Below are 25,699 nucleotides of genomic sequence, written 5' to 3' on the forward strand. Positions count from 1 at the left end.
TGGTCGCTTTATTAATTTACCTGTTCCAGTGTGGAAACTTGAAGAAGGTAGATGACTAGTTAATTCAGGGTATGACATGACTCATCTGGGACCCACAAAACTGTCCTGACAACTTTCACTTGTCGTACTATGTGTCATGGACTATGTGTCAGTCATTTTACCACTTTGCCTTGTTTAATTCCTAAAACAAATATGTGAAGTAGGGTACTGTCACCCATTTGGGAAGATAAAGAAACTGGAGCCTAGTGATGTTGGATATCTCACCCAAAGTGACACGGCTACTCAGTGGTAGAGAAGGAGACGATCACAGGGAGTCTGAATCCAAAGCCTGAGCTCACATTAATCACACAGTACTATGTAACCATATATAGTACAATGACTAAAACTGCCTTTTGAGAGAAAGAATCTTTGCATAAAGTTATGATCTTCTCAATACTGTACTGTCCCTCTCATGCCCTTTGTAATTTTTTGTTGACTGACATCACCTGTAATGTGGATTATCATTATTATGCCAGGTCTGCAACTTGTCCTTGTGGTCCTTGGGAAACATGTCCACAACCAAGGCCTGGAACAACAGCTCTTCAGTGACCATGTTTATCCTCCTGGGATTTGCAGACCATCCAGAACTCCAGACCCTTCTCTTTGTGACCTTCCTGGGTATCTATCTTGTGACCCTGGCCGGGAACCTGGCCCTTATCTTTCTGATTAGAGGTGACTCCCACCTGCACACACCCATGTACTTCTTCCTCAGCAACTTGTCCTTAAATGACATCTGCTACTCTTCCACAGTGGCCCCCAAGATGCTCACTGATTTCTTCCAGGAGCAAAAGACCATATCGTTCTTGGGCTGTGCTACTCAGTTTTTTTTCTTTGTCAGCATGGGTCTCACTGAGTGCTTCCTCTTGACGGCCATGGCATACGACCGATATGCAGCCATCTCCAATCCCCTGCTCTACACTGCCGTCATGTCCCAGGGCCTCTGTACACGCATGGTGCTTGGGGCATATGCCGGTGGCTTCCTGAGCTCCCTGATCCAGGCCAGCTCTGTATTTCGGCTCCATTTCTGCGGACCCAACATCATCAACCATTTCTTCTGTGACCTCCCACCGGTCCTGGCACTTTCCTGTTCTGACACCTTCCCCAGTCAAGTGGTGAATTTTCTCGTGGTGCTCTCTGTCGGGGGGACATCATTCCTCATCCTCCTCATCTCCTACAGCTACATAGGAGCTGCTGTCTTGAAGATCCGCTCAGTGGAGGGCCGAAGGAAAGCCTTCAACACGTGTGCCTCACACCTAATGGTGGTGACTCTGTTATTTGGGACAGCCCTTTTCATGTACCTGCGACCCAGCTCCAGCTACTCACTCAGCAGGGACAAGGTAGTGTCTGTGTTCTATTCACTGGTCATCCCCATGCTGAACCCTCTCATTTACAGTTTGAGGAACAGAGAGATCAAAGATGCCCTGTGGAAGGTGTTGGAAAAGAAGAAAGTGTTTTTCCTAGTTCATGAATGAAAATACATTTCTCCAAACTGACAGAGACAAATGATCCCTGGCATCTACCTTCACCTCTGGCATCGGTGAGGGAGACATCTTATGTGCATGGCCATCTATCTGCTGACCCCACCATGAATAATGAAAAGGAGGAAGACATTACTTCCACAGAAACATCACCCTATTCTCACAGTTGGTATTACAACAACCACCTTTTATTGGATGCTTAGTATGTACCAGGCACATCATTTAATTAAATATTCATTGCAGCTCTCTGAAGCACATAGTGTCATTCCTTTGTTACAAATGAGGAAATGCAGGCCCAGCAAGGAAGACTGATTTACCCAGGGCCGTACAGGAAGTCAGAGGCAGAACCTGTCAGACCCAGGTCTTCCCGATTCCAGAACCCAAATGCTACCTTCCACATTCAATAACAAATAGCCCTGAAGTTGCACAAGTGTATGACACTTACTACTGGCATATGGCAGAACCCAAAAAGATAACACTGTGTATGGTTGAGATGAATTAAAAGAACAAGATGCCTACTCCATTAAACACTCTTCCAAGACATTCCTGTTGGACTTCCATTACGACTAGTAATTTGCTAAGACTAAAGAATATCACCTTTGACTGTCTTTCTATCTCAGCTATGTAGGGGCCTAGACATTCTGAACCCCGCAGAATTATATCAGTGCTCTTATTTCCAGTCTCAGTCACCTAAATTGCCTACTTGCTCAGCATCTCCTTGATTTCTACCATATCATCCCTCTACCTGTTTGGCCCCCGATTCCATTTCACATCATGCCCTCCTTTTCTCATCACATTCCAAGTTCCTCTTGCTCTCTTCTATATGAACCTATTGCTCCTACAAGATCCTTGTTTCTTTACCTGTATAGATGTAACCATGAGAAAATTTTTTTATTAGAATGGCAAAGGCTAGGGGTACCTGGGTGGCTCAGTGGGTTAAGGCCTCTGCCTTTAGCTCAGGTCATGGTCCCAGGGTCCTGGGATCGAGCCCCACATTGGGCTCTCTGCTCAGTGGGGAACCTGCTTCCTGTCTCTCTGCCTACTTGTGATCTCTGTCAAATGAATAAATAAAATCTTTTAAAAAAAAAAGGCAAAGCTTAAAAGTAAACATAATCTCCACTTCACAGAAGAGTAAACTGAGGCCTTGAGAATCTAAGCATCTTGTTTTATGTTATACAAGCTGATAAGAAGTAAATCCAAGGGAGTAAGCTTGATCTCTTGTTCTCAGGGAAATGGATTTTCCCACAGGGAAGACAGTAAACATGGTGGGTGGGGGCCATCTCTGGAGACAGCCTTCCTGGATTCAAGTCTGGCTTTGTGATGCACACAAGCTGAGTAACCTCAGGCAAATCATTTAACTTCTCTGTGCTTCACCTGTAAATGGTGGTGGACATGACATCTACTTCATGGGGTCACAGTGGGGAGTAATTACATTTACAACTATGCCTCACCCACATTGAATGCTTCCGAATCAGAATTGGCTACTTTTGTAATAGGTTCTGCCTTTTAAATAACTTTGAAAGTTAAAGAAAATTAATTCTAGTGTGTACACTCAATCATGTACCCTAATATATTTTTATGAACCCAAAAAAAAAGTAAACATAATACTGAATGTTAACAAAATACAAGAAAATAAGCCCTCTTATATACAGATAGTGAAAACATAAATTGTACTGTCTTTCTAAAGACTTGGTAACATATATCAAAAAAATCATTCAGAAGTACATGCTTTAGTCCTAACTACTGTCTTTCTAGGAACGTATCCTAAGATGTGGACAGACATCCAAGGATACCCAACACAGAGCTATGCATGATGGCAAAAATTGAAATGACCTTGTAGTCCTCACAAGTCATACCTTATTTCTTTTTTTATATAATCATTTTTTAAATTTATTTTCAGCGTAACAGTATTCATTGTTTTTGCACCACACCCAGTGCTCCATGCAATTCGTGCCCTCTCTAATACCCACCACCTGGTTCCCCCAACCTCCCACCCCCCAACTCTTCAAACCCTTCAGATTGTTTTTCAGAGTCCATAGTCTCTCGTGGTTCATCTCCCCTTCCAATTTCCCTCAACTCCCTTCTCCTCTCCATCTCCCCATGTCCTCCATGCTATTTGTTATGCTCCACAAATAAGTGAAACCATATGATAATTGACTCTCTCTGCTTGACTTACTTCACTCAGCTTATTTCTTAATGTAGGTGTCTTTCTTCCCTTTAATTGGCCATAACAGGAATTAAGAATCAACTTTGCTGTACCTTTTTACTATTTATTTTACCTATTTAATAAATGGTCAATTCCATGCTGTTTCAAAGCAGTTGAACTAAACGTTTTATATTATGTTGACTTAAAATTTATATCAAATTAAAATTAAATATTTATTTAATATAATTAATGAAAATGTTAACATATATTTAGCTAGTAAGTTGCTTTTCTTATGAGTCTGTCATCTTCTATTGTTTTTATATGCATGTTTTTCCTCCATAGAAAAGATATTCACCACTCCTGCCCTAAACGGTGCACACACCAAAATAACCAAAATATTCTAGGGGAAGCCCATGTATTTTGTGCTATGTCACCTGAGGGAAAAGTCACAATGTGTACCAAGGAGAGAGTATGGGCTCATGATGTGAAGACTGTAGTGCAAAGTGTCCTTCTAATTTGTCAGTGTCAATGTCCATCAAATTATCTGCAAATGGGTGGTTTGCAGGATTTAAAATGTTAACGTAGGCAACATGCCCATCCTGACACTTGGCAAATGATAGAAACTCAATGCTTATGAGATTCTGTATGCTGACAGGCTGTTTGGAAGTGCGAAAGGCAGGGTTTTCTATGATCAGTTGTTTATCCTGTGCTCGGTCTTTCAGACCCTCCTGTGTGTTTTCCTCATGGACCAAAAAGGAAAATTCCAAGATTGATCAACTCTAGGGAATCTGAGGGTCTGACCACCAGGATATATAATTAATTATCTCTGTTTTTAGAAAACATAAGTAAGAATGTGTCCTCTACACCCCAGAGAGTGAAAAATTAGTGAAGACATGGATTTTGGATTCTGCAAAGCCTTCCTTCACAGAGACATTCAGGAGAACATGTAGTGATCATAGGGATATGTATCTCCTATATATACATAAAGGGATATAAAGATATAGGGATATAAAGAACCATCTCCCCAGATGCACCCTCTAACTTTGGACTTTGGAAATCCCTTCTCTGTTGTCCAAAGCTGCAGGTGTTAGCAGGAACCAAAAAAGTTTCTTTTTTTAATTCAAATTCAATTAATTAACACATAATGTATTATTAGTGTCAGAGGTAGAGGCCAGTGATTCATCAGTCTTATACAGTACCCAGTGTTCATTACATCACGTGCCCTCCTTTATGTCCATCACCCCATTACCCCATACCTACCACCCTCCCCTCCAGCAACCCTAAGTTTTTTTCCTATGGTTTAGAGCCTCTTGTGTTTATTCTCCCTCTCTGATTTTGTCTTATTTTATTTTTTCCTCTCTTCCCCTATGATCCTCTTCTTTGTTTCTTAAATTCCACATGGGTGAGATCATATCATAGTCTTTCTCTGATTGACTTATTTTACTTAGCATAATACCCTCTAGTTCTCTGAGAAACAAACTGAGGGTTTTGGAGGGGAGGAGGGTGGTGGGGTTGAGTGAGCTTTGTGGTGGGTATTAAGAAGGGCACGTATTGCATGGAGCACTGGGTGTGGTGCATAAACAATGAATCTTGGAACACTGAAAAAAAATTTAATTAAATAAAATAATAATAATAATAATAATAATACCCTCTAGTTCCATCCATGTCTTTGTAAATGGCAAGAGTTCACTTTTTATGGCTGAGTAATATTCCATTGCATTCACACACACACACACACACACACACACCCCACATCTCTTATTTATTTATTCTTTATCCATTCATTTGCTGATGGGCATCTCAGCTCTTTCCATAGTTTGGCTATTGTGGACATTGCTGCTATAAACTCTGGAGTGTAGGTGCCCCTTTGGATCACTACATTTGTATCTTTGGGGTAAATACACAGTAGTGCAATTGCTGGGTTGTAGGATAGCTCTATTTTCAACTTTCTGAGGAAACTCCATACTGTTTTCCAGAGTGGTTGTATCAGCTTGTATTCCTACCAAAAGTGTAAAAGTGTTCCCCTTTCTCCACGTCCTCACCAATATTTGTCATTTCCTGACTTGCTAATTTTTACCATTCTGACTGGTGTAAGGTGGTATCTCATTGTGGTTTTGATTTGTATTTCCCTGATGCCAAGTGATGTTGAACATTCTTTCGTGTCTGTTAGCCATTTGTATGTTTTCTTGAAGAAATATCTTTTCATGTCTTCTGTCCATTTCTTGACTGCATTATTTGTTTTTTGGATGTTGAGTTTGATAAATTCTTCACAGATTTTGGACACTAGCCCTTTAACTGATAAAACATTTGCAAATACCTACTCCCATTCTGTCAGTTGTCTTTTCATTTTGTTGACTCTTTCCTTTGCCATGTGAAAGGTCTTTATCTTGATGAAGTCCCAAGTTCATTTTTGCCCTTTTTTTCCCAGGCCTTTGGAGACGTGTCTAGCAAGAAGTTGCTACAGCCAAGGTCACAGAGGTTGCTACCTGTGTTCTCCTCTGGAAAATAGTTTTTTAAAGGTTATAGTTTCTCTCCAATCTCCCTCTGTCTTGTCATGTCTAGCATCTGCCACAAACATACTCTCCTGTGCCCAGGAGGGTAGATGAATAAGCCAGATGTAAATTCTCATGGCCTTATTAGAGAGCAGTAACGTGAGGATGGAAAGGAGCTACATGTGCCTGATTAGACCACATGCAATGCAAAGTCAGTCCAAGTACAAAGTACTCAGAGAACAGACTGGCAGGTGCATGACGGAGGGAGTGTGCCCACAGACTGTCGGCATTTGCTGAGTGTCATGTACCAGCCGGGCTTATTTACTATTTACAAACCCACCGGGGACTATAAGATTCAGCCAGAGAACAGAAACTCCTTGAGTATCTCTTCTCCATGCATTGCTCTAGACTTTGTCTTTCTATAAACTCAACCCAGATCCTTCCTTTTCCTCTTCTGTCCCTCTGATGACATCCTGATTAGCATCCTGACCCATGTTCGAATCTTTGCCTCAAAGAAAATAAATTAAAAAAAAAAGTTCCTGAGGAGGTTGCCTGCCGTCAACCCCCTACCTAAAAAATTAGGAGTGACATATATTCTAAGCACAGGGGAAGTCCCCAAACTCCAAACTCCCCCTATTTGCATGCTGATGCCTAGAATTCTACCATCTGAAACTCATCTGTTAGTTTAAGGCTTGTCCCTCTTAAAATACCAAGCTCCCCCTTTAATAGAGGTTACTTTACTCTTTGAGGTTCGTAGATGTGAATACAGTCAGGATCTGAGAGCGAAAGAAGGTACTAAGCACCTGGGAACTTGGAGGACAAGTTCTGGACCAGAAGAGGGCGCACTCACAAGGAAAGCGCGGAAATGCCAACCTGACACAGGTCTGGTTGCTTACCTTGACACCAATGCATGTATCCATTTCACTTTCATGGTTAAGACACCTGTCAAATAAAAACTGTTGATTCAAATGGTCAAGCCACAAATTTTAAGACATTTGAAACTGTCACGAGCCAATTCAGTGAGGTAAGATATGTAAAACATTCTGGGACTTGCACACCAATAAAATTACATGTTTTATTAGTTCTGGTATTATCATCTAATTGGAGAAGGATCAACTCCCAAGATGCCTCCCACCATTCCTCCACAGTATACATAAAGGAGTTAATGTTTGCCTATTACTCATGGAACGTTGTGCTAGACAGCACACTGGCTGTTTTATGTGATTAACATGATAATCTGCCAGGTGGGTATTTATCAGATGATCAAGGTTCCAATCCCAGAGCCACAAACTGCTGACTAACAATTTATGAATGTCAATGGTGCTGTCACATCCTCCTCTAGATCTACCAAGGGGGTGATACTAATTTAAAATTGATTAATATTTAATTTCACATCCATTTTGCACAATAAATATGGGAATTAAATTATATAATATATGTAACTTATGGAATTTATGTTAGGTTTCCTTCTCTCTGTGTGATTCTCGGTGCAGACAGATTTCTTTGTTTTATGGTGAGGGCAGGGACTTACCCCTCTGTCTCAAGGAATGAATATCCCCTCTTCTAAGTTCAGAGAATCTCTATACCATTACAATAAAAGTTCAAGGATCCCTGTTATATCAAAAATCCCTGACAATAAGTCATTTTAATTTGTTTGTATGGTAATATTCAGAGTAGTATATCCCTATGCCTCTCCTTCCTGTGTAAACTTATCAAATAACAAATAGAATTTATGGTGCTAGGAAATCCTACCCTTAAACTGTGAATGTTCTTTCTCAATCTAAATGTTCTTTCTCCAATCTAAATTGGATTTTTAAAGAAAAGATAAAAAAAATAATCAAAATCCTAGAGGAGAACATAGGCAGTAACCTCTTTGACATCGGCCACAGCAACTTCTTTCAAGACAAGTCTCCAAAGGCAAAGGAAACAAAAGCAAAAATGAACTGTTGGAACTTCATCAAGATCAAAACTTCTGCACAGCAAAGGATACAATCAATAAAATAAAGAGGCAACCCACGGAAAGGGAGAAGATATTCACAAATGACACTACAGACAAAAGGCTGATATCCAAGATCTATAAAGAACTCCTCAAACGCAACACTCAAAAAACAGATAACCACATCAAAAAATGGGCAGAACCATGAACAGACACTTCTCCAAAGAAGACATACAAATGGCTAACAGACAAATGAAAAAATGTTCATCATCATTAGCCATCAGGGAGATTCAAATCAAAACCACATTGAGATACCACCTTACACCAGTTAGAATGACCAAAATTAACAAGACAGGAAACAACATGTGTTGGAGAGGATGTGGAGAAAGGGGAACCCTCTTACACTGTTGGTGGGAATGCAAGATGGTGCAGCCACTTTGGAAAACAGTGTGGAGATTCCTTAAGAAATTAAAAATAGAGCTTCCCTATGACCCTGCAATTGCACTACTGGGTATTTACCTTCAAAATACAGAAATAGTGAAAAGAAGGGCCATCTGTACCCCAATGTTCATAGCAGCAATGGCCTCAATAGCCAAACTGTGGAAAGAGCCAAGATGCCCTTCAACAGACTAATGGATAAGGAAGATGTGGTCCATATACACTATGGAGTATTATGCCTCCATCAGAAAGGATGAATACCCAACTTTTGTAGCAACATGGACGGGACTGGAAGAGATTATGCTGAGTGAAATAAGCCAAGCAGAGAGAGTCAATTATCATATGGTTTCACTTACTTGTGGAACATAAGGAATAACATGGATGACATTAGGAGAAGGAAAGGAAAAGTGAATTGGGGGAAATCAGAGGTGGGGGCAGAACCATGAGAGACTATGGACTCTGAGAAACAAACTGAGGGTTTTGGAGGGGAGGGAGGTGGGGGATTGGGTGAGCCTGGTGGTGGGTATTAAGGAGGGCACGTATTGCATGGAGCACTGGGTGTGGTACATAAACAATGAATTTTGGAACACTGAAAAAATAAAATTAAATTTAAAAAAAAAGCAGAGCCCCTTGATTGATGCTTCAATCTCAAGAAAACTGCATCCCAAACATCACCTCTACAACTACCTTCCTCTGAACTCATCATAGGGGACTCAGTTTTTCTGTACTTAGCATATGTCAACATGGAGTCCATGACATATACTCTACCAATGCCCAAGAACCACCATTGGTAATATGGTCCTCTTCAGGAGCACTCACTTGGTGCCTGGAACCTTATTTTAAACCTCATATACTTCTTCTGAAACAGGGATCTCAACAGCCCCGTGAGATAAGCGATATCACTCCCATTGCATAATAGGAACCTAACCTCAAAAATAACCTGTTGCAGGAAATGCAAACCAAACCACAATGAGATACAACCTCACACCTGTCAGAATGGCTAGACTCAAAAACACAAGAAACAAGTGTTGGTGAAGATGTGGAGAAAAGGAACCCTCGCGCACTGTTGGTAGAAATGTAAATTGGTGTAGCCACTGTGGAAAACAGTATGGTGGTTCCTCAAAAAATTAGGACTAAAACTATCATTTGATCCAATAATTTCACTACTGGGTATTTACCCAAAGAAAATGAGAACACTAATTCAAAAATATATACCCTATGTTTATTGCATCATTACTTACAATTGCCAAATATGGAAGCTGTCCAAGTGTCCATCAATAGACGAATGGATAAGGAAGATATAATACACACACACACACACACACACACACACACACACACAGGAATATTACACAGCCATTAAAAAGATAAGATCTTGGGGCGCCTGGGTGGCTCAGTGGGTTAAGCCGCTGCCTTCGGCTCAGGTCATGATCTCAGGGTCCTGGGATCGAGTCCCACATTGGGCTCTCTGCTCGGCAAGAAGCCTGCTTCCCTCTCTCTCTCTCTCTGCCTGCCTCTCCGTCTACTTGTGATCTCTCTCTGTCAAATAAATAAATAAAAAATCTTTAAAAAAAAAAAAAAAAGATAAGATCTTGGTATTTGTGACAACATGGATGGACTTATTATGCTACGTGAAATAAGTCAGCCTTAGACAAATACCATATGATTACACTTATATGTGGAGTGTAAAAAAAAAATGAGGGACACCTGGTGGCTTAGTCAATTAAGCATCTGCCTTCAGCTCAGGTCATGATCTCGGGGCCCTGGAATTGGGCCCCATGTCAGGCTCCCTGCTCAGTGGAGAGTCTGCTTGAGGATTTTCTCTCTCCCTCTCCCCCTCTCCCTGCACTCGCACCCTCTCTCACTCTCTCAAATGAATACATAAATAAATCTTTAAAAAAAAAAAGCCAGAAACCACAGAGTAGATTTTTTTTTAAAAGACTCAACTATCTGTTTCCTACAAGAAACCTACTTTATATTATAAAGACACAGATTTAAAGTAATGCACTGGAGAAAAATATACCAGAAGAAAACTGGATAGATACATTAATTTGAGATGAAGTGGACTTCAGAACAACGGACACTATCAGAGAGTAAAAGAAGATCTTTATAATGATGATGATAAAGGGGCTAATTCTCCCAGGATGTAACAATGATTAATGCACATGCACTTAATAGCAGATTATCAAAATAGGTGAGGCAAGAAGTGATAGAAGTACAAGAAGAGGTAGAGAAACCCACTGTTAGAGCTGGAGACTTCAACATCCCTCTACCTGTAATTTAAGATCCCAAAGGCAGAAAATCAATAATGATACAGTTGAATTAAGTAGCAACATTAACAAATTATATCTAATTAATATTTATAATACATTTCATCCAACAACAGCAGAATACACATTCTTCCCAAACTCACATGGAACATTCACCAGGAGAGATCATATTCTGGGCCATAGAATGTGGTGTTTACACCTTCACAGATCATACAAGGTAAACTCCTAGACCACAGTGGGATTAAACTGGAAAGACAGATGGAAAAATCCCAATATATACACGTTAGTAACTTTTTAATAACTCCCATTGCATCTGCAACTGCCAGCTTCCCCACTGAAAATTATATTTCTTACAAGTATCTGACACTATTCCCTATGCTGATTATTATATGATTCTTCCAATTCAGTGTATAAGGTAGCGTGTAGACTGTGCATGCATTTGGGAAAAGAGGAGCAGAGCAATGAAGATGGGGCCACTGGCAGTCTCCCTTGTTAAATGCAGAGGTAGGTGAGGATACCTAAAGACACATCTGCAGACAACCTGGCTTAACCCACACACAATTTTAGGATCTCAATAGCGTTCAGTTTCCAGTGCCTGAAAGATACCATATCCCTGTGCAATTCTTGCAGTATTTGTCCATCACAGCTAAAAGTCTCGGGCTGATTAAGATCTCTTGCCTCTTATGTAAAATGCTAGGCTTCTCAAGATACATTCAAATTAGAAGTGATTTTTTTTTTTCACTAAAACTCATTCCATAAACATTACTGAGCATGTACAATATATAGAAAAATAACTGGTACAGTCTTTCTCTTAAAAAAGAGATTAAAAGCTAGCAGGATACAGGGAGAGAAACAGAATAATATAACGCCGTTAACATTATGGTGATATTAATACCCCATGATCCTACAGTGCTTTGAAGTTTACAATGTGCTGTTATATGAATTTTCATTCAAAGGACTTATGCAGCAACAAAAATGAATAGGGGGACAAAGGGGAACATTTAGGATGAAGCTGGAGATGATGTGAAAACAAACAAGAACTTGTTGAGTCACTGCTGTGTATCAGACTCTAGCCGTCCACCTGTCCATTCTTCTATTCAAAAAGAATCACAGAATAACTGATATATGCCAGGTAGGAACAAGAGATACAATGGTGACAAAACAAAGTCTCCACCCTCAAGGAATTTACATTTGGAAGAAGAGGCAGAAACAAATAGATACATAAGGACAGGTGGTAAAAGTGCTAGGTTATCACAAGTAAACCCCAGTCTGCAAAGTAAGCCTTGTGCCTCCCCTTCCACAGAGGAAGATTGGGAAGTGCATAAAAGTTAAGTTTCTCAGGGTCACACAGTCAACATTTAAAATGCTTGAGCACTGGGTGTTATACATAACTAATAAATCATCGAACATTACATCAAAAACTAATGATATACTATATAGTGGCAATGGAACATAATTTTTTAAAAAAAGGAAAAAATTTTTAAAAATAAAATAAAATGCTTGAACCTGAATTCAAAGGCTGTGCTCTTTTGAACAAGGTGCTTCTAGGGTCCATAATGCAGCCCTGGGCTTATGAGATAGAAAGATCACCATTCTATCCTGTCCTGACATTGCACCAAAATCTGGAACCTTCTAAGATGATTCACCAGAAGAGTGAGTAGAATCACATTAATTCAAAAGAGAAACCAATAGTAAGCAACTTCAACACCAGTGTTGAGATCTGACTTAGCTGGTCCCAGGCTGTCTTCTAGACATCAGCCATTGATGATAGAATAGATAAAATGAGTCACAACTCATTCTGTGAGACTGAGCCAATGGTTCAGTCTCACAGAACCATTAAATATCATGAGAATACTTAGCACTGTCTTCCCTAAACTTTTCTAAGAAATCACCTTTCTAAAGACAATTTTACAGAAAAGGAAGAGAAAAATACAAGAGGCATAATATCAGAATTCAAATTAATGGGAAAATCTACTTCAAGTTGTAAATATGTCAGGTTGGGTTTTCTTTTTTCAAAATCAGAAGGCATTTAAAATCTTTTTTTTTTTAATTGGACACAATAGAATGTCTTCTTAAAGTTAAATTACCAAAACCCAATTATTCACAGGTAATGGCTGCTACTATTGCAATATCTTTCCAGATTTCTTCCAGGCATGTAAATTTTTTCCCCAAGATAACATTATATGATAAGTTCAGTGTTTTGATCTGTTACTAAAAGGGAATATTTCCAAGTCTACAAGTTCTACATTTTCAATCTGAATGACTGTAATACTAGATTGTTCCATCATACCATAACTTACTGAAACAATTTAATATATCAGACATTAACTTAAATTCTAATCTCCTCTATGATCAACTTTTTTTGTACTTACAATATTAAGCTCTGGGTTTACTAACACTTTAGCATAAATTCCTAAAGTAGAGTTTCTGCATTTAAGGATTTTCTTATTTTAAGTTTTTTTTTTAAGATTTAGTTTATTCATTTGACAGAGAGAGAGATCACAAGTAGGCAGAGAGGCAGCGGGGAGGGAGTAGGCTCCCCGTTGAGCAGAGAGCCCGATGTGGGGCTTGATTCCAGGATCCTGAGATCATAACCTGAGCCAAAGAAAGAGACTTAACCCACTGAACCACCCAGGTGCCCCCTTATTTTAAGTTTTGACACATATTTCCAGAATGACCCCAGAAAGTTTGTCCTTGTGAATACATTCTTACCCACCATATATGGAGCTGACCATCTTTTTATATGTAGACTGACCAACTGCATTTCTCTGCAAATTATGATCCATTTTTGCTTTAAAGTATCTTATTGATTGACAAAAGTCTTTATACATCAATGATATTAAGCCTATTTTATATTATGTTTTTTACATATATATTCCAAGGTTTTTCATTTATTTTTAACTTATTTTTCATGCTTTTAAAACACAAATTTTGCTATTTTTATTCAGTCAAATCTAATAATCTTTGGTGCCATGATTACAAAATCCTCTATCCCCCAAATTATATAAACATTTAGTTAAACTTCTTTCTAATATTTTAATTAACTTTTTTGATGTTTATTACTGAGATAACAAAATCTTCAGTCTTCTATTCCCATGAGAAGTTTTAAAAAGTAACATAATTTATTTCAACTCATAACATCTACCTCTAAAAAGAAATCAAACAAACAAAAAGCAAAAGCAATCATTCAAACACAGCTAAAATCAGGCTGTTTCTTTACAATATCTTCATCATCAGCTAAAACCAGAAAACTGACATATTATTTGACCTAGTAAGTCCATTTCTGGACTTACAGGTGCACACAAAAATGCATTTACAAAATGTTGAGAGCCGCATTATTTGAAAACAGTAATTAAGGGCCCAACTAGGAAAACTGAAGAGGTCAATATATAACTTTTGTGATCTCTCACCTAAATATATTCTATAAGCCTGACTCCCGATGCCATCCACCCACCCCTTGTTTCCATATTCTCTGTCCTACCCTTGTCTCCCAAGACTGCTATATTTGCCTGGCTAGCAACCCCCCAGTCCAGTCTAGCCTCATGACCAATGCTCATTCTCAACCTGCCTGGTTACCATATACCTATGAAAACCATTTTCTACCTTAGTACTCAATGTATTTATCTATTGCATTCTATAAAGAATTAGGGAGATCTTATAGCAACAGCACCAAAACACACATAATAAAACAATAAAATGTAAGAAACTGTTAAGAGACTACACTTGAAAAAGTATGGGGTAGGAAATTAAGCCACATATATGTTTCGAGTGTATGGAGGACAAAGCAAGGGGTAATGGTCCAGTACATGGTCTTCATTGTCTATGAGGAAGAATCTTACTGGTTCCCAGGGGAACACTCCCTTACACTGGGGTTTAGGACAAATGTTTCCCTTGTGGTCTCAAATGGGGGATACTGAACAGATCCTGCCCTTAATACAGTCTTTTTTTTCCCTGCCCTTAATACAGTCTTAAGGTGGGCTCTTCTAGGTAGACATCCTTGTTAAAGACAATAACATAATTCTGAATACAGACTACCATTTGCAAAGCTTTCTGTTACTTGTTAGGTGGCACTAAAATACTACAGAGTGCCAGTTCTAGGTAATGTAATGTTCCTGGATGCTGGCATACATAGGATTCCTATCATACTTTTTTTTTTAAGATTTTATTTATTTATTTGACAGACAGAGACCACAAGTAGGCAGGGAGGCAGGCAGAGAGAGAGAGGAGGAAGCAGGATCCCTGCTGAGCAGAGAGCCCTATGCGGGGCTCGATCCCAGGACTCTGGGATCATGACCCGAGCCAAAGGCAGAGGCCCCAACCCACTGAGACACCCAGGCGCCCCTCCTATCATACTTTTAAAAAAAAATTAAATTCACTTTTCAACAGGAATTAAATTGTTCTAATGAGAAGAATATAAGGGATCTAGGAAAATCAACAGAGAAGTTTATTGCAGAGGATTTTTCAAAGACTCCTTTATTTATTTATCTATTTGAGGTGGGGAGGGTCTTAGGGAGAAGGAGAGAGAATCCTAAACAGACCTCCCACTGAACACAGAGCCCAAGGCAGGGCTCCATGCCAGGACCCCTCATGATCCCATGACCCCTCCCATAAGATCATGACCTGAGCGAAAAATTAAGAATCACTCAATCGACTGAAACACCCAGATCCTCCCAGAGGCTTTTTATATGTCCCAAGCCCTCAATTTAAATTGTAAAAAACTCCCAAGTATAACAGAACTGGAAAAAGAAACCTCAAGGAATAGGTTGTTTGTGGTACGCTTTGTTACGCTATTATTTTGGGGGAAGTGCTCACTTCTCCTTTCATCTAGTTTACTCTCTTCTTTCTTAGCCTATTCTCTTTAGATATAATGTCTTTCCTGCAGATTCCGGGACTATGTATTTTCTATTGTTGAACTGGATTTTCATCATCTCAACTATTCGAATTTTTAAAACTTATGTGCTATATGAAAGTCCTTGGGCATACAGATACTCTTATTGAAAGAGTTTTGTCCTCTGATGGCCAAATATCTGATCTGAAAAAAACAAACAGACCTATTTTGCTATAATATAGCAATAGTAGAAAATCCCTGAGGTTTGAATCATCAAACCTGGTTAAAAATATCTTTCTATTAGTTCAACTATTTTAGAATACTTAGTTCAGCTATTTTAGAATACTTAGAATATTTTAGTACTACATATGAGATCATGCAGTACTTGTCTTTCTGTGCCTGGCTTATTTCATTTAGTATAACTTGCCCTACTCATAGGGACAGAGAGTAGAATGGTGGTGACCAGGGGCTGGGAGGAGCAGGAGATGGGAGGTGTTGGTCAAGAAGCACAACATTTGAGTTATGCAAGATGAATAAGTTCTGGAAATCTAATGTAGAGCATGGTGACTACAGTTAGAAATATTTTATTGTATACTTGAAATTTGTTGAAAGGGTAGATCTTCAGTGTTTTCATGACAAACAAAAAAGAAACAGAAAAGTACTTGAATATAAAAAAAAAAAATTCTCTGCCTTTCACCAAGTCGGACTGTTGTTGAAAAAATAAACAATCTTCTCTGTTCACCCCTAAAGTGAAGAGTTTTGGATTAAGTCACCCCTGAAGCTTTAACAGTCAATTTGTCCATAATACCAATGATTGTAGCTCTACACTCCATAAAGAGCCCTGTGGGCCCAGTCAGGTCCAAGGGTCTCTGACTGCAGGGAGGAGTACTTATCAGGGCCTGATTCTTCTTTTCCTTTAAAGGAGGAGGTGAAGATTAAGTACTCAGGCTATTTAGTGAACCACTTAAGCCCTATCCACCCACTATAATTCTGATAAACCAAAGTAAGTTCCAGATTCTCTCTTCTGCCAGAATGGTACTGGGAGAAAACTTCTGGAGTCATTCACACAAAAATTATTCACTGAATGCTTGTTTAAAATGAAAGACATGTTTTATTCAAGACTATTGCAACAGGGATTAAGATGATTGCAATAAAGGAGAGAGACTAAGCTTAACTCCAAATACAATAAGGATAGGAGAGGATTTATAGCCAACGAGCAGAGTGAAGGGGTCAGCAGATGGAAAATTATGAAAGGACACTTCCAGACCAAGGAATTCTTGCTAAACTAGCTTTACAGGATCTTACAAAGATAAGCCAAGAACTTAGATACAAGGAGTTAGATATCAAGGGTTAAGGGATGACACATTTAATCAGATGTCAAGGTAGGGGCTTCTTACATGAACAGACACTTCTCCAATGAAGACATACAAATAGCTATCAGACACATGAAAAAATGTTCATCATCACTAGCCATCAGGGAGATTCAAATGAAAACCACATTGAGATACCACCTTATACCAGTTAGAATGGCCAAAATTAGCAAGACAGGAAACAACGTATGTTGGAGAGGATGTGGTGAAAGGGGAACCCTCTTACACTGTTGGTGGGAATGCAAGTTGGTGCAGCCACTTTGGAGAACAGTGTGGAGATTCCTTAAGAAATTAAATATAGAGCTTCCCTATGACCCTGCCATTGCACTACTGGGTATTTACCCCAAAGATACAGATGTAGTGAAAAGAAGGGCCATCTGTACCCAAATGTTTATAGTACCAATGGCCACGGTTGCCAAACTGTGGAAGGAACCAAGATGCCCTTCAACAGACAAATGGATAAGGAAGATGTGGTCCATATACACTATGGAGTATTATGCCTCCATCAGAAAGGATGAATACCCAACTTTTGTAGCAACATGGACAGGACTGGAAGAGATTATGCTGAGTGAAATAAGTCAAGCAGAGAGAGTCAATTATCATATGGTTTCACTTATTTGTGTAGTGTAACAAATAACATGGAGGACATGGGGAGATGGAGAGGAGAAGGGAGTTGAGGGAAATTGGAAGGGGAGGTGAACCATGAGAGACTATGGACTCTGAAAAACAATCTGAGGGTTTTGAAGGGGCAGGGGTTGGGAGGTTGGGGGAGCCAGGTGGTGGGTATTAAGGAGGGCATGTATTGCATGGAGCACTGGGTGTGGTGCATAAACAATGAATTCTGTTATGCTGAAAAGAAATTTTAAAAATAAATAAATAAATAAATAAATAATAAAAAAATTTTTTTAAAGTTCAGCTTCTTGCTGAACTGATTTAGCAGGATTCTCAGCAAGGAAAGACACAGAAGGCCAAGGCCCAGGCCTAGTTGAAAAGAAGGCTCAGAAGAGCCCAATTAAAAAGCTAATGACAAAAGTTTACACAGTATACAAACCAATTTATATAACATTCTTGAAATAATGTAGTTATAGGGATAGAAAACAGGTTAGTGGTGTCTAGGGGATAGAGCTTTAGAGGGAGGAGGTATGGGTGGCTATAAGTTGTAACATATGATGCATCTTGACTATGGTGGTAGTTCCTAAAGTTACACATTGAATAAAATTAGATACACACATGTGAAAGCATGTGTAACTGGTAAAATATGAAAAAGGTGTGTGAATTGTACTAATGTCAGTTTCATGGTGTGGTTATTGTATTGTAGCTATGAAAGATGCTAACATTGGCAGAGGGTGGATAAAAAGTGCATGGGTCCTGTGTGTGTGTGTGTGTGTGTGTGTGTGTGTGTGTGTAAAACTTCCTGTTACTCTATGTTAAAGTAAAGAGCTTAAAAATAATGTTTTTTTGTAATAGAAACATTTGATGGCTATATTTTGAAGTGAATTTAAAATATACTCAAGCTATAACTGCTGAATAATTTGGTAACATTATAGATGGCATTTTCATTTAAGCAGTAACTAAATTTAAAAAATCTTACAGATACTAAAAAAAAAAAGAAGAAGACCCCAATTAACATTTGTTCCTTGTCAAGTCCAAAAAATATTTGGATTTGAATCCTTGATTTGCCACTGACTAACTTTGCAGTTGTGCAAATGTGGGCAAGACATTAACTTCTTAAGCTTCAGCTTCCCCTATGTGGAGATGATCATACCCACTCTCCAGACCCCACAGAGACATCATGAGAATGAAAATCAAGATGAGACACTGCAGGTGAAAGCCTTTGGTAATGTATAAAGCCCTTCATACATGTGAGGAAGACACTCCTGCAGGACAGAAGGCAAGCCATTAGTCAAATGACCATAGTCTTGCCATCTCCCTCTTGTCAGAGGAAAGGCACTGGAGTAGGATGGCTTTTACTGTCCAGTCAGGGTATTTCCATCAGAAAACAAGAATCATCAGGATAAAGAATTTTCAGGCCACAAAAGGGGAGACCCTCACCAGTTTTTCGGAGTAGTCATGATGATCTGTGTTCTCAAGAGAGCCTTGTAAGGATATACAATAAATGATGCTGTCCCCTCACAACACTATACTCCTAACCTGAACATACTTTCTCCCAAGGTAGATGTGGAGGAGGATGGTCTGCACCATGGGCCAGAGCAACCACACCAATGTGAAGGAATTCATCTTCCTGGAACTCACTCACTTCCAGGAGCTAGAATTTTTCTTGTTTGTGGTCTTCCTTGTTGTATATGTAGCAACTGTGCTAGGCAATGCCCTCATTGTGGTGACCATTAGCTGTGAGTCCCACCTTCACACCCCCATGTACTTTTTGCTACGGAACAAATCAGTCCTGGACATTGTTTTTTCATCTGTCACCGTTCCCAAGTTCTTGGTGGATCTGTTATCAGAGAGGAAAACCATCTCCTACAATGGCTGCATGGCACAGATCTTCTTCTTCCACTTTGCTGGTGGGGCAGACATTTTCTTCCTCTCTGTGATGGCCTATGACAGGTATCTCGCCATCACCAAACCCCTGCATTATGTGACCATTATGAGGAAAGAGGTGTGGGTGGGCTTGGTGGTGGCTTCCTGGGTGGGTGGTGGTTTGCACTCAATTGTTCAGATAATTTTGATGCTTCCACTCCCCTTCTGTGGCCCCAACATCCTGGATGCCTTCTACTGTGATGTGCCCCAAGTAGTTAAGCTGGCCTGTACTGACACCTTTGCCTTAGAGCTTCTCATGATCTCTAACAATGGGCTCGTGACTCTGCTGTGGTTCCTCCTGCTGCTGGGGTCCTACACTGTCATTCTGGCGATGCTGAGAGCTCACTCTGGGGAGGGTCGGAAAAAGGCCCTGTCCACCTGCACCTCCCATATCCTCGTGGTGACTCTGCACTTCGTGCCCTGCATCTATATCTACTGCAGGCCCTTCACTACACTGCCCATGGACACGGCTGTGTCCATCAATAACACGGTCATTACCCCCATGCTGAACCCCATGATCTACACCCTGAGGAACCAGGAGATGAAGTCAGCCATGAAAAGACTGCAGAGAAGGCTTGGGCCTTCCAAGAGCAGTAAGCTGGGGTGAGCACTCACATGGAGACTGGAAATCTATGATCTGGTTTCCGCAAACTGCTATCCTGAGGCAACAGACCACTAGCTGTCTCACCAATCATTTCTGTATATCCTCATAACCTCTCAACTCTCTCAGCAGGAATCTAACAACTAAAGGAAGAGATGGGCTTGATCATGAGCTATTGGGCTTGTGAACTTGGGAGGAGCAGGAGGTAGAAGATGAAAATCAATGACCTAATGCTAATTTGGTGCAATCTTTGATTCTCATGCCAACATATTTTACCTTTTACCACCTGCAATATGAAAATGACATTGTCCATTTACAAGGTGTTCATGAGAATGAAGAATGATAAATGTTGAGAGGATGGTCGTTCTGATGATTAACACCATTCATTAATCAGGCATACAGTCCATGTTCCCTACTGTCAATCCCTCTAATCCTAGATACACACATATGAAAATCATGGATGTGTCTATGTCATACATGCTCTGTCTAGTGACCCTGTATTTCCAGTTAGTTATTAAAATAACTTCTTGGTTTAATATTCTGAATACAGAATCTCCAATATATTTCACCAACTAGTGAAAAGAGAAGAAACGTTTTAAAAGTTGTATTCAGTCAGATATACACTTGGACAAATCTACACATGGACCAAGAATTTCCTCTTATCGGGTCCATTCTACTAATTTGCCCACTGAAATTAATCTCAAAAGTACAGTTTGGGGATATAGCTGTACAAAACCCACCATGGTAATTTATGCTAACCTAACTTTCTTCTTCCCTCTCTCTCTTCCTCTTTCACCCTCAGAGCTTTTATAGTTGGAGAAAATATACAGTTTTTGCTTTTGAATGCCTGACAATTCCAGAGAAGTCACTTAGAACAGCAACAACAAAAATACCTAAGGAACACCTTTCCACACACTCAAGACCCATTTTGTGTACCAGGAGAGGAAAGAAACATATTATACGCAGGGTCATTTAGGAACAGCCACTGGGTCCGTGTCATAATCCACCTCTCTCCTAAGAAGAATTCCACAGAAGTTAATATGTAGAAAGACAATAAATGTCTATTTGTTCCCTAGGCTCACATCAAATTCCACCCTTCAGCCTACAATCGTCATTCAAAAATCAATTAGTAAAGAAGCAACATACAGGAAATCAGGATATTGTAACATACAGAACAATTTTTTTGCAAGCTGTTATGATGCATTAAAAGGTCCTAGTAAGTGACACACATCTGTGATCTTCACTGAGTCCTATGAGACAGAGACATTAGGCCAAGACTTTCTTTTTTTTTTTTTCTTTTTTTACTTTTGTTTTTATTTTATGCAGAATTTACTCCCAGGCCATAAGGTTTTTTCCTTTAGTTTCTTCTTGGATGCAACCTCCTCTTCTAGTTTAGAAACAACCTTCTCTTTTTCAGTAAGGATCATCTCAGTAGGGCAGGGAGAGCTCATACGTGGGTTAATCTGACCATGAGCTCTGTACGTTCTACACCACATCTTGGGGGCTTTGTTCACCTGAACGTGCTCAGTGACCAAAGAACCTCCATCTAAACCCTTAGGTGCAGCATGACTCTCTGCATTTTTAAGCATGTGCAGTAAGAATTCAGTCCTCCCTTGGGGCCACCGACCCTGTATCCAGCCCCACCGTTTGGCCTGGGTGAGCCAAACAGCTCTTCCATTATAGCAACAAAATGGCAGACACAGCTTCTGCAAAGTGACATCCTTCAGATACTTGGTCACTTTTCAGATATGCACACCCTTGACGGCCTGGGTAGTTTTATGTGTGTTTTTAAAATGAATACGGAGATTTGCATGATTTTGTAGGGTTTTCTGCATCAAGTGAATAACCATTTTCAGAAGTCGCTTAGGAAAGAGGCTATGACAAGACTTCTAATCATATGCCAGTGCTTCTCAAATTTTTAAGAATTATTGTCCCCCTCCAAGGAACTGTATTAGGTATTTTTCCTAATCCTCTCCTATAAGAAAATTTAATACCAAAGATATACTGTGTATCTTTTTGTGGACTGACGTGCTTTGAAGAGCCACACAGCATTCTAATCTAAGATATTTTTGCCCCCCCGCTCCAAGAACCAATTTTTGTCCCTTGGACATGTTGCTCACATTGAGAATGAATAATCATATGACATTAGCTGTTTCTATTAATATGCTTCCCTAAAACTCAGAGAATCACAGAATAGATAGATTTATTCCTTCTGGGGCTTTACAAGAATTTGGAAAGCATAGAAGTATGGGCATCTGTGCATGTGTGTGTGTGTGTGTGTGTGTGTGTGCGTGCGTGTGTGTGGCGGTGGGTGGGTGGGTGTGCATGTACATACATGTGGACTTGCATGCAGTAATGACTTGGAAACTGTTTAATAACTCCCACTGGAACTCCAACATGATCAAAGAAGGTCCGTTCTCTTTCTACATTCGCATCCAATGAAATTCCCTTTGCTAATTCTTGTATGAGGCTTAGACCTGAGGGACCAGTACATGTGGCAGGGGCACATTGTGACAAACAGAAGAGCCATGATGACATGACTCCCTGAGTCTGCCCTTTCCAATGCAAAGGTGAAGAGAAGAGCTTGAAGACTAGCATAACTAATCTTGAGAAGGACTTGACCTTCTAACACGATGGTTCCCCAGCATCATATACACTGACACCCACCACCCAGTCTCAGATGGTGCGAGTTCCTGGCTGGATACCGAAGGTTTAGGTAAGGACATGGACCTGTCAGTGTGAGACATTGTGGATAATGCATGAATAGGATAAGCATGAGAAATACACCAGGTATATAAGATACTGCCAAAATAGCTCTCTCTTTAGTGAGAGACAACGGAGTGGATGTTAAATATTGGGAAAGGAGGAATGTCTTTCTAAGAAGGGGCCACAGACATGGGGTCAGCCTGCTAAAAGAGAAAGCAGCTGGTACTTGGTAGAACAACTGAATTGCATTTAAGGAGATTTTGATCTATCTTGGGGTCTGTCCATGGAGATCACAGAGAATTTTTCCACAAGATGGGTGCTTCCTCAAAAAAAAATGCCCTAAATTTCCTTTAAAACTGTAGAAGTTTCAAAGGCAGCCCCACATCCACATATGGCCCATGATTCACTGGGTCCCTTTTGCCTTTGACCCAGAGTCAGTTTCATTCCCAAACCGATGACTTAGCACTGAAACCTTTGGTCTACTTTGTTAATCCACACACGTTCACTGAAATACAAACAAGCAAGTTGGTTCAAAGAGAAGCTGTGCTACTGGAGAGCTTTTTACATTCTGCCAAAGTCTTCTTTTTTTTTTTTTTTAAAGATTTTATTTATTTATTTGACAGAGAGAAATCACAAGTAGGCAGAGAGGCAGGCAGAGAGAGAGGAGGAAGCAGGCTCCCTGCTGAGCAGAAAGCCCGATGTGGGGCTTGAACCCAGGACCCTGGGATCATGACCTGAGCCGAAGGCAGCAGCTTAACCCACTGAGCCACCCAGGCGCCCCTCTGCCAAAGTCTTCTTAAATAACTCTTCGTGACAGGGAAGATCCTGTTTTCAGGGGAAAGGGAAAGAAATCAAGTTAATTGAACTTTTACACACATGATTGCAGTTGCTGTTTATGCTACCCAACGAACTAAGTGTTATGCTTCCCAGTTTACAGAGGAGGGAACTGAAGGAAAATAGAGGACTTGGTCCAGGTAAAAAAGAAGAAAGAGGCAGAATTCCAGTCCAGGTATGCCCTACTCCAAAGCCCTTATCATTGCTCCACGCCACACCACGTTATTTTACAACTCAGGATCTAAGTAACAGAGAGAGGAGTGACTTTTTCAAGGTCACAAAGCTATTTCATAGCCTGGATCAGAAAATGCATCTCTATCTGGTATCCCTGAGGTCAAGTCAAGGACATTAACAAAAGAGTTGCTTAGTCTGTGTTTGTCAAGATCCTTCTTACTCACCCAGACTCCAATGTCAATGCTCATAAGTCACAATAAGCCCTTACCAGGTAGGTTTGTTCATTAATCTAAATACAAAACAAAATAAACAACAACAACAACAACAAAAATAACACCTTTTTTGAGCACCTAACACGTGCCCCAGACTAAGTAAAGCTTTGGTGATGCAACATAAATGAAATACTGAGCAGGCAGGATGAACTTGAGGGGTAAGAGGGAAATTATACTGAACTAAGGAGAGACAGACACGTAAGCACTTAGATGGAAAAATGTTACAAGTGCCAGAGGAGAAGGCAGAGCAGGGAATGATGAGTCCCAAAGCGGTGTCAAGAAAGTTTTCACAGAAAACGAGACTCTGAACCTGAGTGTTGTGAAGGCGGATAAATGGGAAATTCTGGAACTGGGGAGTGCGTGATGGGTAGATCAAGCCTCAGGAACACAGATCCAAAGGCATGGGCCAGCAAGAAGTTGCATAACATTTAAACCCCTGGAACAGGATCAAAAGAAACAGGTTACCAGATAATACTAAGAGGAGTTTAATCTTTATTCTGTAGACAATAGGGAACCATTAAAAATCTTCAGGCAAAGAACAAATGGTCCCATTTGTGATTTGTAATTACATTTCTGGAAAAAACAGAGAGGATGGGGGCACCTGGGTGGCTCAGTGAGTTAAAGCCTCTGCCTTCAGCTCGGATCGTGGTCTCAGGGTCCCGGGTCGAGCCCCGCATCGGGCTCTCTGCTTGGTGGGGAGCCTGCTTCCTCCTCTCTCTCTCTTCCTGCCTCTCTGCCTACTTGCGATCTCTGTCTGTCAAATAAATAAATAAAAATCTTTAAAAAAAAAAAAAAAAACAGAGAGGATGAATTAGAGAAAACTATACTGAAGGGAAGGAGACCAGGAAAGGACAACAAAGGAAACTTGGAATGATCTAGGGAGAGATAAGGGGTTAACTGAGGAGGAAGAGAAGGAGGCCCCACTGGGAGAGGTGAAGAAAGTAGACTCCTCCGGAGAGCTTATACAGTGTCCGGGTTCCTTGCAATGTGAGTGGCTCAGTAGAAATCTTTTGGATAAAACATGCTACCTGTCAGTGCCTGCGGTGGAGGCCACTGTGCTCACCGAGAGAGAATCAACAGAGGAAACAAGGCAAGTGGTCATACTCTTCAGAGCAAAGGAGATGCAAGCTGTGTTTGGGGGTTATTTACCCACATAACTTCTCAAGGCTCTCAAAGCTTGTTTCTACACCAACCGAGAGTAATGCTTCCCAGGTGGACACATTCTGGGGACCACCTAGATGGTGGTGCCAGATGGCTCAGATGCTTAGGCTGAAGATGGCTTTTTTTCCTCTGAGTTAACTTTGTCACCACTGCCACCACCATAAATCTCAGAAATTACTGAAATGGCATGAGTAGAATATGTATTGTGCTAAAAGCTAAACTTCACCACTAGCTTTCTCTATGTCCTTCTGCATGTCAAATTTCCCTGAGACTTAATTTTTTTTTTCAAAATTGACCCTCAAACAATAAAAGGTTGCTCACTCCTGACTCCCACGGGCAAAATAGAATGAACTGAAAATTCTCTAAGTTGGATCTGCCACCTCCTTCCCAAACAGGACTCTATAGTAAGAGAACCT

General features: G+C 40.2%; 2 protein-coding genes and 1 pseudogene across 2 annotated transcripts; 2 read left to right on the plus strand and 1 right to left on the minus strand.

Moving 5' to 3' along the window:
* The first annotated feature begins 548 nt into the window (after window positions 1-548).
* LOC125079882 (olfactory receptor 5A1-like) lies at window positions 549-1,511 on the plus strand. The gene has a single exon (XM_047693606.1). It carries the CDS (start codon window positions 549-551, stop codon window positions 1,509-1,511), a length of 963 nt encoding a protein of 320 aa, XP_047549562.1.
* A 17,686-nt stretch (window positions 1,512-19,197) lies between these two features.
* LOC125079169 (olfactory receptor 4D6) lies at window positions 19,198-20,142 on the plus strand. Its single transcript, XM_047692630.1, has one exon. The coding sequence runs from the start codon at window positions 19,198-19,200 to the stop codon at window positions 20,140-20,142; it is 945 nt and encodes a 314-aa protein (XP_047548586.1).
* Window positions 20,143-21,449: 1,307 nt separating this feature from the next.
* On the minus strand, window positions 21,450-22,535 carry LOC125079883 (60S ribosomal protein L17-like; annotated as a pseudogene).
* Window positions 22,536-25,699: the final 3,164 nt, after the last annotated feature.

The sequence above is a fragment of the Lutra lutra genome, chromosome 10 (genome assembly GCF_902655055.1).
Source record: "Lutra lutra chromosome 10, mLutLut1.2, whole genome shotgun sequence".
Classification (NCBI taxonomy): Eukaryota; Metazoa; Chordata; class Mammalia; order Carnivora; family Mustelidae; genus Lutra; species Lutra lutra.